This window comes from Lathamus discolor, chromosome 14, assembly GCF_037157495.1.
Source record: "Lathamus discolor isolate bLatDis1 chromosome 14, bLatDis1.hap1, whole genome shotgun sequence".
NCBI classification, from domain to species: Eukaryota; Metazoa; Chordata; class Aves; order Psittaciformes; family Psittacidae; genus Lathamus; species Lathamus discolor.
The window spans coordinates 5,386,728-5,399,235 of record NC_088897.1 but is presented as its reverse complement, the minus strand read 5'-3'; the positions used below and the strand labels follow the sequence as shown (position 1 = coordinate 5,399,235).

The window sequence follows — 12,508 nt, the reverse complement described above, 5'->3', positions numbered from 1 at the left end:
CCTTTCTCAGTGAGATCCCCTTGAAGCAGTGCCGGCACCGCCCTGCTGAGCATCTCTCGCTGTGACCCGGCCCTGCTCACGGCTCAGGAAATGCTGGGAATACTGAAAATGCTTCCAAACGTGCCCAGCCCAGCCCCTGGGATCCAGCCAAGCCCCAGCCAGGGAGCCCCACTGCGGGAAGGGGCTTTGGCTCCGCATTGCTGGGCTGGGGCTTCTGTGCCCACTCCCTCCCCTTTCCCAACCCTTTTAGTGGGGCAGCCCTTGGGGGCCGGAGGAGGACCTGGGTTAGGGACATAAACAGGAGACCCACAGCCTGAGGTGGCTGCTGCCGCAGGAAAGGCCATACCCTCTCCCAGGACCTCCTCCACCTCCACCATCCCAAGGTTGCCTTGTGGTCCCTGCTTCCTTGAGCCCTGCCTGCAGCCCCTCCATCCCTAGGGAGGGACCCTGGTGCATCCCCCATGGGCGGATAGCTCTGTCCCTGTGGCATGTGGTGGCCCTGCACCCTCCCGCACCCTGTCCCACCCCCAGGCCATGTAGGGCACCCAGCCCCGAGCTTATAGGAAGAGGAAACCCCATCCATGCGCAGAGGAGGAAACCCGACAGCCCAGATGTGCACAGAGCACCACAGATAGCGTTTTGTCTGCTGCCTTTTCCCTCCTGCCTGCAAGCACAGGAGTCGCTCCAGTGGCAGCAGGCACGGCCTGCCCCACGGCACAGTGAACAGCGGGGCTGGCACGAGGCTGCAGCACAGCCCTGGCACAACCATGGGGCAGAAGTGCATGGAGAAGGTGTCCTCCTTCCTCTTCGAGTATGACACCCCCCGGATGGTGCTGGTGAGGAACAAGAAGGTGGGACTGACCTTCCGGCTGATCCAGCTCATCGTCCTGGCGTACATCATCGGGTAAGGCTCCCCCGTGCCTGCTTTCCCCCCAAGTTAATGCTTTGCTACCGGGTTAAAAAGCAACAGAGACAAAGAGGCTCCTCTATCCCCTCTAGCCCAATGCAGGGGGAGTTACTGCTGATGGCAACACATCCCTCTGGCCGCAGCCACTCCTGCTCATCCCAGTGTCCCACCGGGGGTCTTCCAGATGGCTGCTTGGTCCCCACATACTCTCCAGAAGCTGCTGCGTGTGCAGGCTGGAGGTTCAATCCGTTCCCAGCCTTGCTCCGCGCTCCGGGGCCCCGTCTCCTCGCTGAGGCACATCCAAACCCCGCTCGAGCAGCTGGACAGTGGCCTGAGAATCTGTTGTTATTTTTATTTTCATCCCTACGAAGTGAGAGGCCGCTGGGGCCAGCGCAGTGATTTGTGAGACCCAAGCGGCTGCAGACAGCACCATAAATCTCCCTGTCCACCGCCCGGCCGGGGAGGCAGGGCCAGCACAGCGGCTGGGGCCGGGATGGAGCCTCGCTCCACATGCATGGGCTGGTTTGCTTGTGGGAGGCAGCTCCGAGAGCAGCCACGGTGCAAGAGCAGCTGCTTAAAGCAGGCAGAGTGGAGCAAGCAGGGCCAGAGCCCTGTGGGGATGTGTATCCTTGGGTGCCCTGGGGCTGCTGCTCCTGCCACAGCAGCTCGGTCCTTGTTCCCTCAGGGTTGGGCAATGCAGCGTGCTGTGGTTAGTAACGGTCTTTGCTGTGCCTCCACGGCTGCGGTGGGCTCAGAACCCTTCCATCAGGAAGGGCCTCAAAGCAGGAGGCTATGAACTGGTCAAATTGAGTATTTTAAGGGTGGAGGGTGCCTAGTCAGCCCAGAGGAGAGGCAGCAGCTCCCAGGGCTCAGTGCAAGTAGGTAGCTATAAGGAGTAGTGGTGCCTATTCCTGCTTTTAGTACAGATCCCCTGGAAAGGGGGAAATCTTCCCATTGCAGGACTTCTGTGTCGTTCTGACCCTGCTCACCGGTGCTTTGACTCACAAGGGTAATCCTCATCCTAAACTGCTGCCGAGCCAAGATCTTGAGGATGTTCCATTGTAAAGGGTTTTGCACTGGCCCAGACTGGTGTTACCAGGAGCAGCGCTGGCTCTCCTAAATCCAGCAAACCTGGCCAGGGGGGCTGCTCCTGCGGGTGGGGAACCAGCAGAGACTGTTACTCAAAGCACAACTTCCCAAGGAAATGCAGCTTAAGCAACCCAACTGAAAGGAGACGGGAGAGAAAAGAAAGGGAACCAGCCTGGGGGAGACAGCCAGGGGCAGAGGGGAGGAGATTGGCATAAAGCTGCTATAATCTGGGGGGGTCTGGCTCTGCTAGAAAGGAGCTGTCTGTGCGTGTGGCTGCCCACAGCCCCACCAGCCATCGGCATCCCCTCACTGCTCAAAGCCCTGCTCTGGTTCCCTGCCTGCACTGAGCCACCATGCTGGAGATTTTATCTTTGCAAGCAGGTTTGGCAGCAGCCACTGATTTATTTACACTTCCCCCAGCTCTGGTCCCCCTCGGTAGGGGATGCTGGTAGGGATGCATGCCAATGGCTGTGCTGGAGGGATGGGTGGCAGTGCCAGCAGTGCACAGGGGGGACATGGGGCTGATCCTGCTGAAGCCTGGTGTTATCCTTGGGGAGCAGCTCTTGTTTCTGCTGACAGGCTGAGATAAGGTGGCATCGCTGCTGGGCTGGATGTCACTTTCTGGCTCTGGTTGCATGAAAACCTCACACGCAAGGAGGCTGCGGGCTGAGCCACAGGATGGGGCCAGTGAAGGAAGAGAGCTTGGTCACTGCCACAGCAGGGGGTGACACCAGGGGACTTCCACTCTCTGGGCAGGGCTGGATGTGGCATTTACATCATGGTGGGGAAATGACACCTGGTTTGCTGTAACCACAGCTGGGGGGTGCTGCGTCCTGCCCTGCAATGGGGAAGCTGTGCTGCAGTGCGGTGCCCAGCTCTGCGTGCCCACCTCTGCCAGGGTAGGATGAGGTGGCAATGGCAGAGGAGAGGAGGCAGATTTAGGGAAACACTCCACCATGGTGCTGCCCAGCTCACAGCCCCGAGGGCATCAGGGAAGTTGCCCAGTGTAACCAGTATAACCCAGTATGACACTGCAAGGCAGAGGAGGACATTGGAGCTGCGGGTCCCAGCTGGGGTGGCAGCAGTGCTGAATTTCTGCTCCCATTCCCAGGTACTGGGGCAGATGCAATCCCTGAGGTCCTTTTGAACCCTGTCTCGGGATGCCGATGGGGTTGCAAGCCAAAACCCACCATCACTAGGAGGTCCCCATAACGTCCAGCACTCATAGGGCACACTTCTGGGCATCACCTAGGGTTATTTTCCTCCATGCCCATTGCTCGGGTGCCTGAGGACAGGGGGCTGGCACCATGGGCTGTCCCACGGGCAGTGGGACCGGTGCCCGCGGTGATGGGACAAAACCCAGATCGCTCCTTTTTTAGTGCCGGGAGCGCTCCCCGGAATGGTTGCTTGCCCATGTTTATAGTCTCCCTGAGTCAGAGTTAATCCAGCAGCAGCTTGTTTATGTCACAGGTTAAATAGTGTCAGGAGCCTGCCCTAATTGCTTCGTGATGGGTTGGGAAATGCAGGGAGAGCCCTGTGCTCGCCACAGCAGTGTCCCCAACCCTGCTCCTGCAGCCCTCTTGTACTCCATGGTTCCCTTTGTTGTATGGGGAATGGTGGCCCTAGATGTAAGCCATATCCTGGCTTACCCCTGTCTTGGCCCTGGAGCACTGATTTTTGGAGAGTGCCTATGAAGTGGATCGGGAGGGTCGAGGTTGCTGAGCCCAGCAATCTGCAAACCCACCACAGGCTTTAATCCCAAATGCCTGATGGCCACGCTGCTCCACCAGCCTTCGCATGCCCTCAACCACAAACAAGTCCCAGTCCTCATAATAAACCATCCCGCTGTGGAAGTCGGGCCCTGCAGCTACTGCATGCGTCAGCAAGGGGTGGGAGAGCTCAGCATCACATCACTCATCCAGCTGGAGGGAACTGGGCAAATAATTGGTGAGACTTGGTAGAAGAAGCTCCAATCCACAGTGATGTGCTGGGACCTGGGGCTCCTGTGGTCAAGCACCAGTGGCCATGCTCATCCCACCACTTTTCCCTGTCCAGGTGGGTTTTCCTCTACGAGAAGGGCTACCAGTCTCAGGACAGCATTGTCAGCTCAGTCTCAGTGAAGCTGAAAGGCCTGACGCTGACCAACGAGAGTGTCATGGGCCCTCACATCTGGGATGTAGTGGATTACGTCTTCCCACCCCAGGTAAGGACGATGGGAGGTTATGGGGGACTTACTTTTGTCCCCACAGCTGCTTTTCTTTATGTGCTGGGGTGCAGATGGGCTCCTCAGTGTGGGCTTTCCATCGGGCTAACCATGACATGGCATCCCTGGGGTGGAAAGCTGGCTGCTCCTGCCACAAACCTCTGCCCACATATCACCCCTGGGGGCATTTGGTCCTTGGGACCCACCATTGTGCTGGCTGTGAGCAATTTGGCTGTGTCTCTACAGGGGGACAACTCATTCGTGGTGATGACCAACTTCATTGTCACCCCTGGACAGAAACAAGGAACCTGCCCAGAGGTAAACATCATAGCTCCCTTCAGTGGCCTCAGTTTCTGTAATGTGGGGAGGGTTGTGGTGATGGCACTGGGGAGGCAGTTCTGACATTGAGAGGTTTAGTAAAAGCCTGAGCCTGGCTCCACAGTACCCTTCCTGATTTGGAACTGTTACATGAAGGCTTTTATTCTGCTGAAAACCAGGCAGCATCCCTTTAAGTTTTCTTCCCATTATGAAGATCAAGCAGAGCAGACTCGAGACTTAAACAAGAGCATCTGCCCGGAGTTTAAAAAAGAAATCCCCCCTTTTTCCTGCTCATCCCTGTTTGGGCAGTGGGGTATGGATGAGGCTCCGGCTGCAGCAGAGCAGCATCTTCTACAAGGAAAACACTGCCTGGAGAGGCAGGAGGGACCAAGGGGCCAAAACTGGACGTGTGATGCTGAGGGGTGGCTGCTTTCTCCAAACAGCTGCCGGATGCTGGGCTCTGCGCGAGGGACAGCGACTGCACCAAAGGCAAATACAGCCGCCAGGGACAAGGTACGGCACGAGGCCACCGAGCCTGGCACTGGCAAGGCTGGGGTGTGCCGGGGTACAGGCTTGGGACCATCAGCTAATGGGGTTTGGGAAGAGCAGCTCCCGTATAGAGCCAGGCTGAGAATGTTGGGGCTGTTCAGCCTGGAGAAGAGAAGCTGTGTGGAGACCTCAGAGCAGCTTCCAGTGTCTGAAGGGGCCCACAAGGATGCTGGAGAGGGACTCTTCATCAGGGACTGTAGAGATAGGACAAGCAGTGATGGGTTCACACTGAAACAGGGGAAGTTCAGGTTGGAGATAAGGAAGAAGTTCTTTACTGTGAAGGTAGCGAGGCACTGGCACAGGTTGTCCAAAGAAGTGGTAAATTCTCCATCTCTGGCAGTGTTCAAGGCCAGGTTGGAGAGAGCCTTGGGCAACGTGGTCTAGGGTAAGGTGTACCTCCTCATGGCAGGAGTTTGGAACTGGATGATTTTAAGGTCCTTTCCAACACTAACCATTCTATCATTCCTCTTCTGAAAGACATCTGAGCTGCAAAAAGCTCTGCCAGCAGAAGGTTAATCCAGACTAAACCATTTCCCCCAGACCGGTACTCCTTGGCATTTTCTGAGGTGTATTTTAGCAAGAAAAATTCTGAGTTGCTCCCTTGTACAGCAGTGCAAGAGAAGCCCCTGCCCTAGCTGAGAGGCCACAATTCATTACCCTTTTCGTAACTAGGCACCAAAGTGCTGGGTATTTTGTGCCTTGGATGTCCATGGCAGGGCTGAAGCTCCGACCAACTCCCACCCATCCTGGTGTGAGGCTGGGATTTCCCTGTATCCAGGGGTGCAAGCAGGTTCCTTCCCCACAGGGCTCATGACAGGCAAGTGCGTGCATTTCAACATCTCTGTGAAGACCTGTGAGATCTTTGGCTGGTGCCCTGTTGAAGTCGATGACCATGTTCCCAGGTAAGGAATGATGTTGCTGCCCCATTTTGAACCACGGTACCATCCAGCTGCACCAGCAGCACTCAGTATGGGGCAGAGCAAGATAGGGTTGTCTCTTAGCAGACACTTCCATCCTTCTTTGGGGCTTTCCTGAACCTTGTTGTGATCTTTCACTTAGAAAGGGAAGGGATGAATGAGATCACCAGTTTTTCTGGGTCCTGCTCGTTCCAATTTGGATGAATCCCCACCAAACAGGGCTTTCCCTACAGGCCAGAGAGCTGAGTGATGGACACAGGTCAACACTTGTGTTTTTCAGCCCTGCCCTGCTGTCAGAAGCAGAGAAGTTCACCTTGTTCATCAAGAACAGCATCACCTTCCCCAGGTTCAAAGTGTCCAGGTAAGGAGAGGTTTGGGGGATGGCTTCTGCCTGGTTCACTCTGGGGAAACCATGGGTGTATAGGGATGTTTTGGCATAGAGGATGCTGTCCCTCATCACTGAGCCCAGGACTGCTCTATCTGTCCCACCTCAGCTGGTAGCTGTGGTTACAGGAAAGGTTTCTGGAGTTAATGTCTCCTGAGTTACCCTTGCATGATGCACATGAAAAAACAGTTTCTCTGAGCCTTCATTTTGATTCTCCCTTTTTCTCCCTGAAGATAGTAGTAAAATACTACATGGCTCAGTGGGATATGAGCAGCCAGACAAGCTTGGTGCCCCAAAATGAGTAGATGTCCATCTTAACATCACAGTTCCCGCCTGCTTCTGCAATGGGTTAATGCCTGGAAGGGCTGGCCCCTTCCAGCTAAAGGTGCACATGTGAGAGAATTTGTGATGACACTAGTCAGAGATCTGATTTGGAACAAATTAACAGGAGCTATTTGTGCTGAAGACAGTGGACTCCTCTTTCTAAGCTGATCACATCCCTGTGCTGTAGCCAAGGTTAAATGCCCTGGCAACCATAACGCTTGGCAAAGTCTTGAGCTGACCCCACACTGCACCCCAAGAGGTGTCTGAGAGAGGGGATCCCCACCAGCAGCAAGGAGAGGTGGCAACCAGAGCACGAGCAGATGGGAGAGGGGACTTGGTGGGGAGAGCAGGTCCTGGGAGGTGAGGGCAGCCAGGCTGGCTGCTGCTGCAGGGGCTGAGCTGGAGCTGGTTGGGGTCACAGGGAAACTTCCTGCCTTTGGTCACTGCTGCTAATTAAGCACTGAGCATAAATGATGGGATGGGGTTGAGCAAAACTCAAGTCTTACAAAACCATCTGGGTCAGGGAAACATCACAGGAAAGCTATTTTTAAGCAAAAGAGCAGAATGGGGTGGAAGGCAAGGCATTGTCCTTTCCTGTTCACCCTTTCTGGAGGAGACAGCAAAACCCAGCTAAGCGTAAAAGCTGCAGGATATACTATCCCTGAGCTGTCCCAGCTGAAAATTGTTGGTGCTTGGAGCATTGCCTGGCAGAACCCATGGATGAGCTGATATGTGAATGGGAGAAGCAGCTGGGAATGATGCTGGAGGCCATGGGAGGGTTTGCAAAGCTGAGGAATAAGAGAGGGGCTTGCTAGAAGAGATGAGGACAGGCAGACATAAAGAATCACAGAATCACAGAATCCCAAGGGTTGGAAGGGACCTCAAAAGATCATCTAGTCCAACCCCCCTGCAAGAGCAGGGTAACCTACAGTACATCACACAGGAACTTGTCCAGGCGGGCCTTGAATATCTCCAGTGTAGGAGACTCCACAACCCCCCTGGGCAACCTGTTCCAGTGCTCTGTCACTCTTACAGTAAAGAAGTTCTTCCTGATGTTAACGTGGAACTTCCTATGTTCCAGTTTACACCCATTGCCCCTTGTCCTATCACATGCTGGGTTTGGGCAGCAGGCAAAGCAGCAAACTCAAAGCAGAGGTGGAAAACATCTGCAGGAATGTTCCTCCATAGGAACATAGTGCAGAAACACTTCCTCCATACCAGGAAGTTCAGGGGAAACGAGTTACTGATGGGGTGGGAGAAACCAGGCAGGGCTGGAGGGAAAGGGTCTGATGAGCATGCTGGGGAGGAGGTCCTGAACTTTGACATTACCTGGCTTTAGGTTGGTTGCAATAGTAGCTATAGGTTGGACCAGGGACCTCAGAGATCCTTTCCCACTCAAATTACTGGGTTATTCAGATTCCATTCTCTTTTCATTCCCAGGCGCAACTTGGTTGAGAGCGTTACCAAACAGTACCTGAAGAAGTGCACCTACCACAAAGTCACTGATTCCTTGTGCCCCGTGTTTGACCTGGGATACATAGTGAAGGAATCGGGTCAGAATTTTACCTTCCTGGCTGTTAAGGTGCTTCAATTTCAAGTGATACTTCTTGCTGACATGGGAAAAAGGGGACACTGGCAGAGCAATCATCCCCAAGCTGTTGAGACAGCTCAAGACCTCAAGGACCCATGAGGCAGTGCCAGAATTAGCTCTTAAAGAATCTCCTTGGACATGGTCTAATATTTAAACCTTTCTTGGAAACTCCCCTGTAACATTGACAGGATTTGACTTGCTGGCAGTAAATCCCGGGCTGAGTTTGGTTTAATTTGTGCAATGAATAACTAGAGCTGCATGGCAAAATCCCATCCGACCGAGCTTGGAAACCATGGCCAAACATCAGTGGTCATTGCACACTGCAAACTGCTGCCTTTCCCCAGGGACAGGGTGCAGATCAGGAGCAAGAGGGCCTGAATTTAGTTACGTATCCAACATTTAGCAAGGAAGCAAGTGCTTCCTCATAGAGTGACGAATAAGGCACAAAGCCAAGGCTGGCCAGAAGGGCTGAGGCAGTAACGGGGTCCATGTTCCCATGGAGAGCCAGGGCACCTCATGACATCAAGAAAGGCCACATGTGAAGAGAGAAAGCATTTCTCCATGTGGGCCAGATCGAAGGAGGGGCAACGTAGTAACTCCCCTCTTGGCTGCAGGGTGGCGTGGTGGGCATCACCATAGACTGGAACTGTGACCTTGACTGGCCCATCCGGCACTGCAAACCCATTTACCAGTTCCACGGCCTTTACAATGATGACAGTAACGTTTCACCAGGCTTCAACTTCAGGTAAGGAGACCCCTGTTAAGCCTCCAGGCAGAATTCCGAAGTGACATCTTTGAGGATGCCAGGGCACTCAAGGGAGGGTGGAAGATCAGGTACTGTTCTTCCAAACACAACCTTTGCAGTGCCAGACAGCAGTGCTCCTTTTAGAACGGCATGAGAAAAGTGATAACCCATTCCTTGGCCTCCAAATTACCCCATTGCCTTTCTCTGTGACTCTCCTAGACTCTCTGTGACTCTCCTAGAGAAGCCCCTTGAAAGACCGGAGATGGTGCAGGGTCATCTTGCATATCCCCATACTTCAAACCATTCAGCTCCACTCATGAGCTGCTGACCTAACTGCTGCTTTGTGTGGAGCTGCCACTAGTTCTGCACTAATATCTGCTGTCACATAGCCCCTGGGGTCAGTGGGTATCAGCACAAGCAGAAGCTTGAACTCCAACTTGAAGGCAGGGAAACTGAGGCACAGAGGGAGAGGTGCCAACAGCCCAGCTCCTTTAGGGGTTAAGGAGAGGGTCAGGAGCAGGTCTCTGACAGCACATGCCCAGGTCTTTGTCCTGCTCTGGAGGCCCCGATGCTGCTGGGTTGCAGGGGGCTGTTAGACACCATGGCAGGCCACTAACGCTCACCATTCGATCGGACAGGTATGCCAAATACTACAAGGAAAATGGGGTGGACAAGAGGACACTCTACAAGGTGTTCGGGATCCGGTTCGACATCCTGGTGAATGGCAAGGTAAGGATGGCCAGGCCCTGGGCTCATCCCTGGATCCCTGGGATGGCTGTACCACATCCTCAGGAAGATCCAGCTCTGTAACACAGCCCTGGGGTCTCGTGGGGTCAGGAGAACCAGTGTGAGTGGTGTACTTGGGTGCTGGCCTGATCACAGCAGCCTTGGGGAAGTACCAGGGAAGAGGGGAAGCCCATTTTACAGGTCACATCTATCAGCTGTGGTTTGGGCAGTGGTTTGGTTCCAGAAAACATCATGATGGGTTGGGGGAAACTATGGAAAGCCAAAAACTTTCTGATATTTCCAAAAGCTGAATATTTGCCTTTTTCTGTTTTGTCTTTTTCTTCCTTGAGAAAAGGCTTTCCTTGTGGTTTTCCGCTGGGAATATTTAAAGGGGGTGTGTGTGTGCATCTGTGTGTGTGTGTATGCATGTATATATACATCTAAATGTATAAATAAATAATACAGGAAGGAAAGAAATTTCAACTTATGTCAGCCTAAAACCAACCAGATTTTTCTGTTTGGCCTATGAACTTAAACCCAGCTCTTACCGAGCTCCTCTTTCTGTGCAGTAGTTACGGTTTGGGCTGCTGCAAAGGCACTTTAGCTGAAGCCCATCTGGACCCCTTTTACTACCTTTTCCCCTGGGCTGACTGTCACATATCACCTGTTTCCTCTGGTTTCATTCAGGCAGGCAAATTTGACATCATCCCGACCATGACCACCATTGGCTCTGGAATTGGTATTTTTGGAGTGGTAAGTTCAGATATTTCCCAGCCTTCCAAATAATTCTCCTTGCCCGTGAAGCAGAAGTGACCCTCATTTGTGGGGCAAACTGGGACAAGCTGGAAGTGCAAGGTGGCACAAGTGATCTGGGAGGGCAGCTCCAACCCTAACTGCTCTTTGATTTAAGGCCTCTGTCCTCTGCGACCTGCTCCTGCTGCATTTTCTCCAAGGACGGGACTATTACAAGCAGAAGAAATTCAAATACGCAGAACAGGAGCCTGTAAGTAACAGCCCTACAGAGGCTTCTGCGGGTGTGTGAGTGGGGATGTGTGCATGATACAACATTCATACCGAGGAGCAGCCAGGTGCCTTCCTGAGCGAGTGGGAATCCCGAGCCCGTGGGACTGTCAGAGACTGAGATCCCTGAATGTCCTCTCCAAAAGGAGACATCTCCTGTGTGTGACTCACTGTTAACAGCTTTATTGCCTCCCTTTATGTGCAGATATTCCAGTACCTGGTAACACTTGCATTGCTTTAAGGGAAGCAAGGGCAGGCCAGTGCTTTAGTAAACTGGAAAATGCCCCCTCTTCTGCTTGTTAAGAGCACCTTCATGACTGAGGGATGTTTTGTGGCCTTTCAGGCATGAAAACAGCTCCCCTCAAATTCACCTGAAAGCATGCTTATACACTGGGGGTTAGAAGTTGCTATTCAACAGTTTTCCTGGCATTAGAAAGGGGTGGATCTGTAAAGGAGTCACTGTTTTCTCTCATTTAACCCCCAGTCAAAGTCACATAAGAAAGAAAAGGAGCTGGACAACGCACAGTGAGAGGTGAGTGGTGTTTCCCCAGCCCTGCTAGCATACAGCATATGGGTCTCAGGGCTATCCCAAAGCCCCTGGGAAGGCAGCAGGGCTCCAGGGAAGGCATGGAGGAGATGTGAGCTGTGGGCTGCAATGTCTAACCCGGGGTCAGCAGCTCTTCCCAGAGCAGGAAAGAGCACAGGGCAGCACTGTGCAGGATGTGGGATTGACATCACATCTGCAATGGCAGCACCGCTTGAAGAAGGGCAGTGGGGCACAAGACCCCATAAATCACTGTGCACCTTTCTCTCTTGGCAGAATCCACATTGACTGACAGACCTGCACCTTCTTCTTCCTTCTCCTCTCCTAAAACATGGTCATCATCCCCTGTCACCACCCTGCATCAGCTCCAAGACCAGCAGGAGCAGCGTCTGACACCAGCTCAAGTGAACATGGCACCCTGCAGCTAGGGCAGGGTCCGGCTGGCCCAGCACCCTGCCTCTGGTGGGACACACTGCGATGCTCTGGGTGGGTTAAGCTAAAGGACCCTCAGGGCCCTCCACCAGGCCTGCTGCACCCTGCGTCGTGTGCTGGGGCCATGCCAGGGCATCCTGCACCTGAAGCCCCTGGGAGAGCATCACTGCCTCTCTCCTTCCCCAGCAGCACTCTTGGACAGCTCCAAATTGAGAAGGGGAAGGAAGGAGAGCAGGCAAGAATCATTCCCAGTCCCTCAGCATGGGAGAAAAACCGGTTATTTTGTAAGGATGTATTTTATTAAAGAAAATAAACCTTTAGTTTTTCTACTACATCCCTTTGAATGCCCATGCTTGCCCTGGGTGTGGGGTACGCAGTGCTTTGTGGCATGCTGGGGGGGTTGTGCATGCAAAGCAATCCTATCAGTTGGGCTGGAGCACGAGGCTTTCTGTGCAGACTCCCCTGGGCTCTGCCCTTCCCAGCAGGGCCCCTGGGCCTCTGGCCACAAGCAGGGGTTGTTATCAGTGTTGTCATTCGGGTTTCCTCCTCAGACAGGCTGGCTGGCAGAGAGCACTGGCGCGGTGCCGGCCATCGAGAACTGCTCCCTTGAGCCAGCTCTACCTCCTGCTGCCCACAGTGGTCAGTGTTAGCTGGCCAGAACTGACCTGCTTGGCCTTAGCCTCACAAACCAGGTCTCTGCACCCTGGACCACAGCTTCCCCTCTCTGCTGGAAGATTTGCACCACTCAGCATGTGCAG

The 12,508-nt window shown here is 53.8% G+C and overlaps 1 protein-coding gene across 1 annotated transcript; it reads left to right on the top strand.

Annotated features, from left to right (window-relative positions):
- Positions 1–553: 553 nt before the first annotated feature.
- P2RX1 (purinergic receptor P2X 1) lies at positions 554–12,084 on the top strand. The gene is made up of 13 exons (XM_065694232.1): positions 554–904; positions 4,052–4,199; positions 4,446–4,517; positions 4,961–5,030; positions 5,872–5,968; positions 6,264–6,344; positions 8,133–8,274; positions 8,898–9,028; positions 9,667–9,757; positions 10,442–10,507; positions 10,665–10,757; positions 11,259–11,306; positions 11,595–12,084. The coding sequence occupies exons 1-12, from the start codon at positions 768–770 to the stop codon at positions 11,301–11,303; spliced, it is 1,173 nt and encodes a 390-aa protein (XP_065550304.1). The 5' UTR covers positions 554–767; the 3' UTR covers positions 11,304–11,306; positions 11,595–12,084.
- The last annotated feature ends 424 nt before the right edge of the window (positions 12,085–12,508 follow it).

Coding starts and splice junctions, on each gene's coding strand:
- P2RX1 (XM_065694232.1), top strand. CDS start 768: ATGGGGCAGAAGTGCATGGAGAAGGTGTCCTCCTTCCTCTTCGAGTAT. Junction 5,969..6,263: donor GTCGATGACCATGTTCCCAG/GTAAGGAATGAT, acceptor TGTGTTTTTCAG/CCCTGCCCTGCTGTCAGAAG. Junction 6,345..8,132: donor CCCAGGTTCAAAGTGTCCAG/GTAAGGAGAGGT, acceptor TTTCATTCCCAG/GCGCAACTTGGTTGAGAGCG.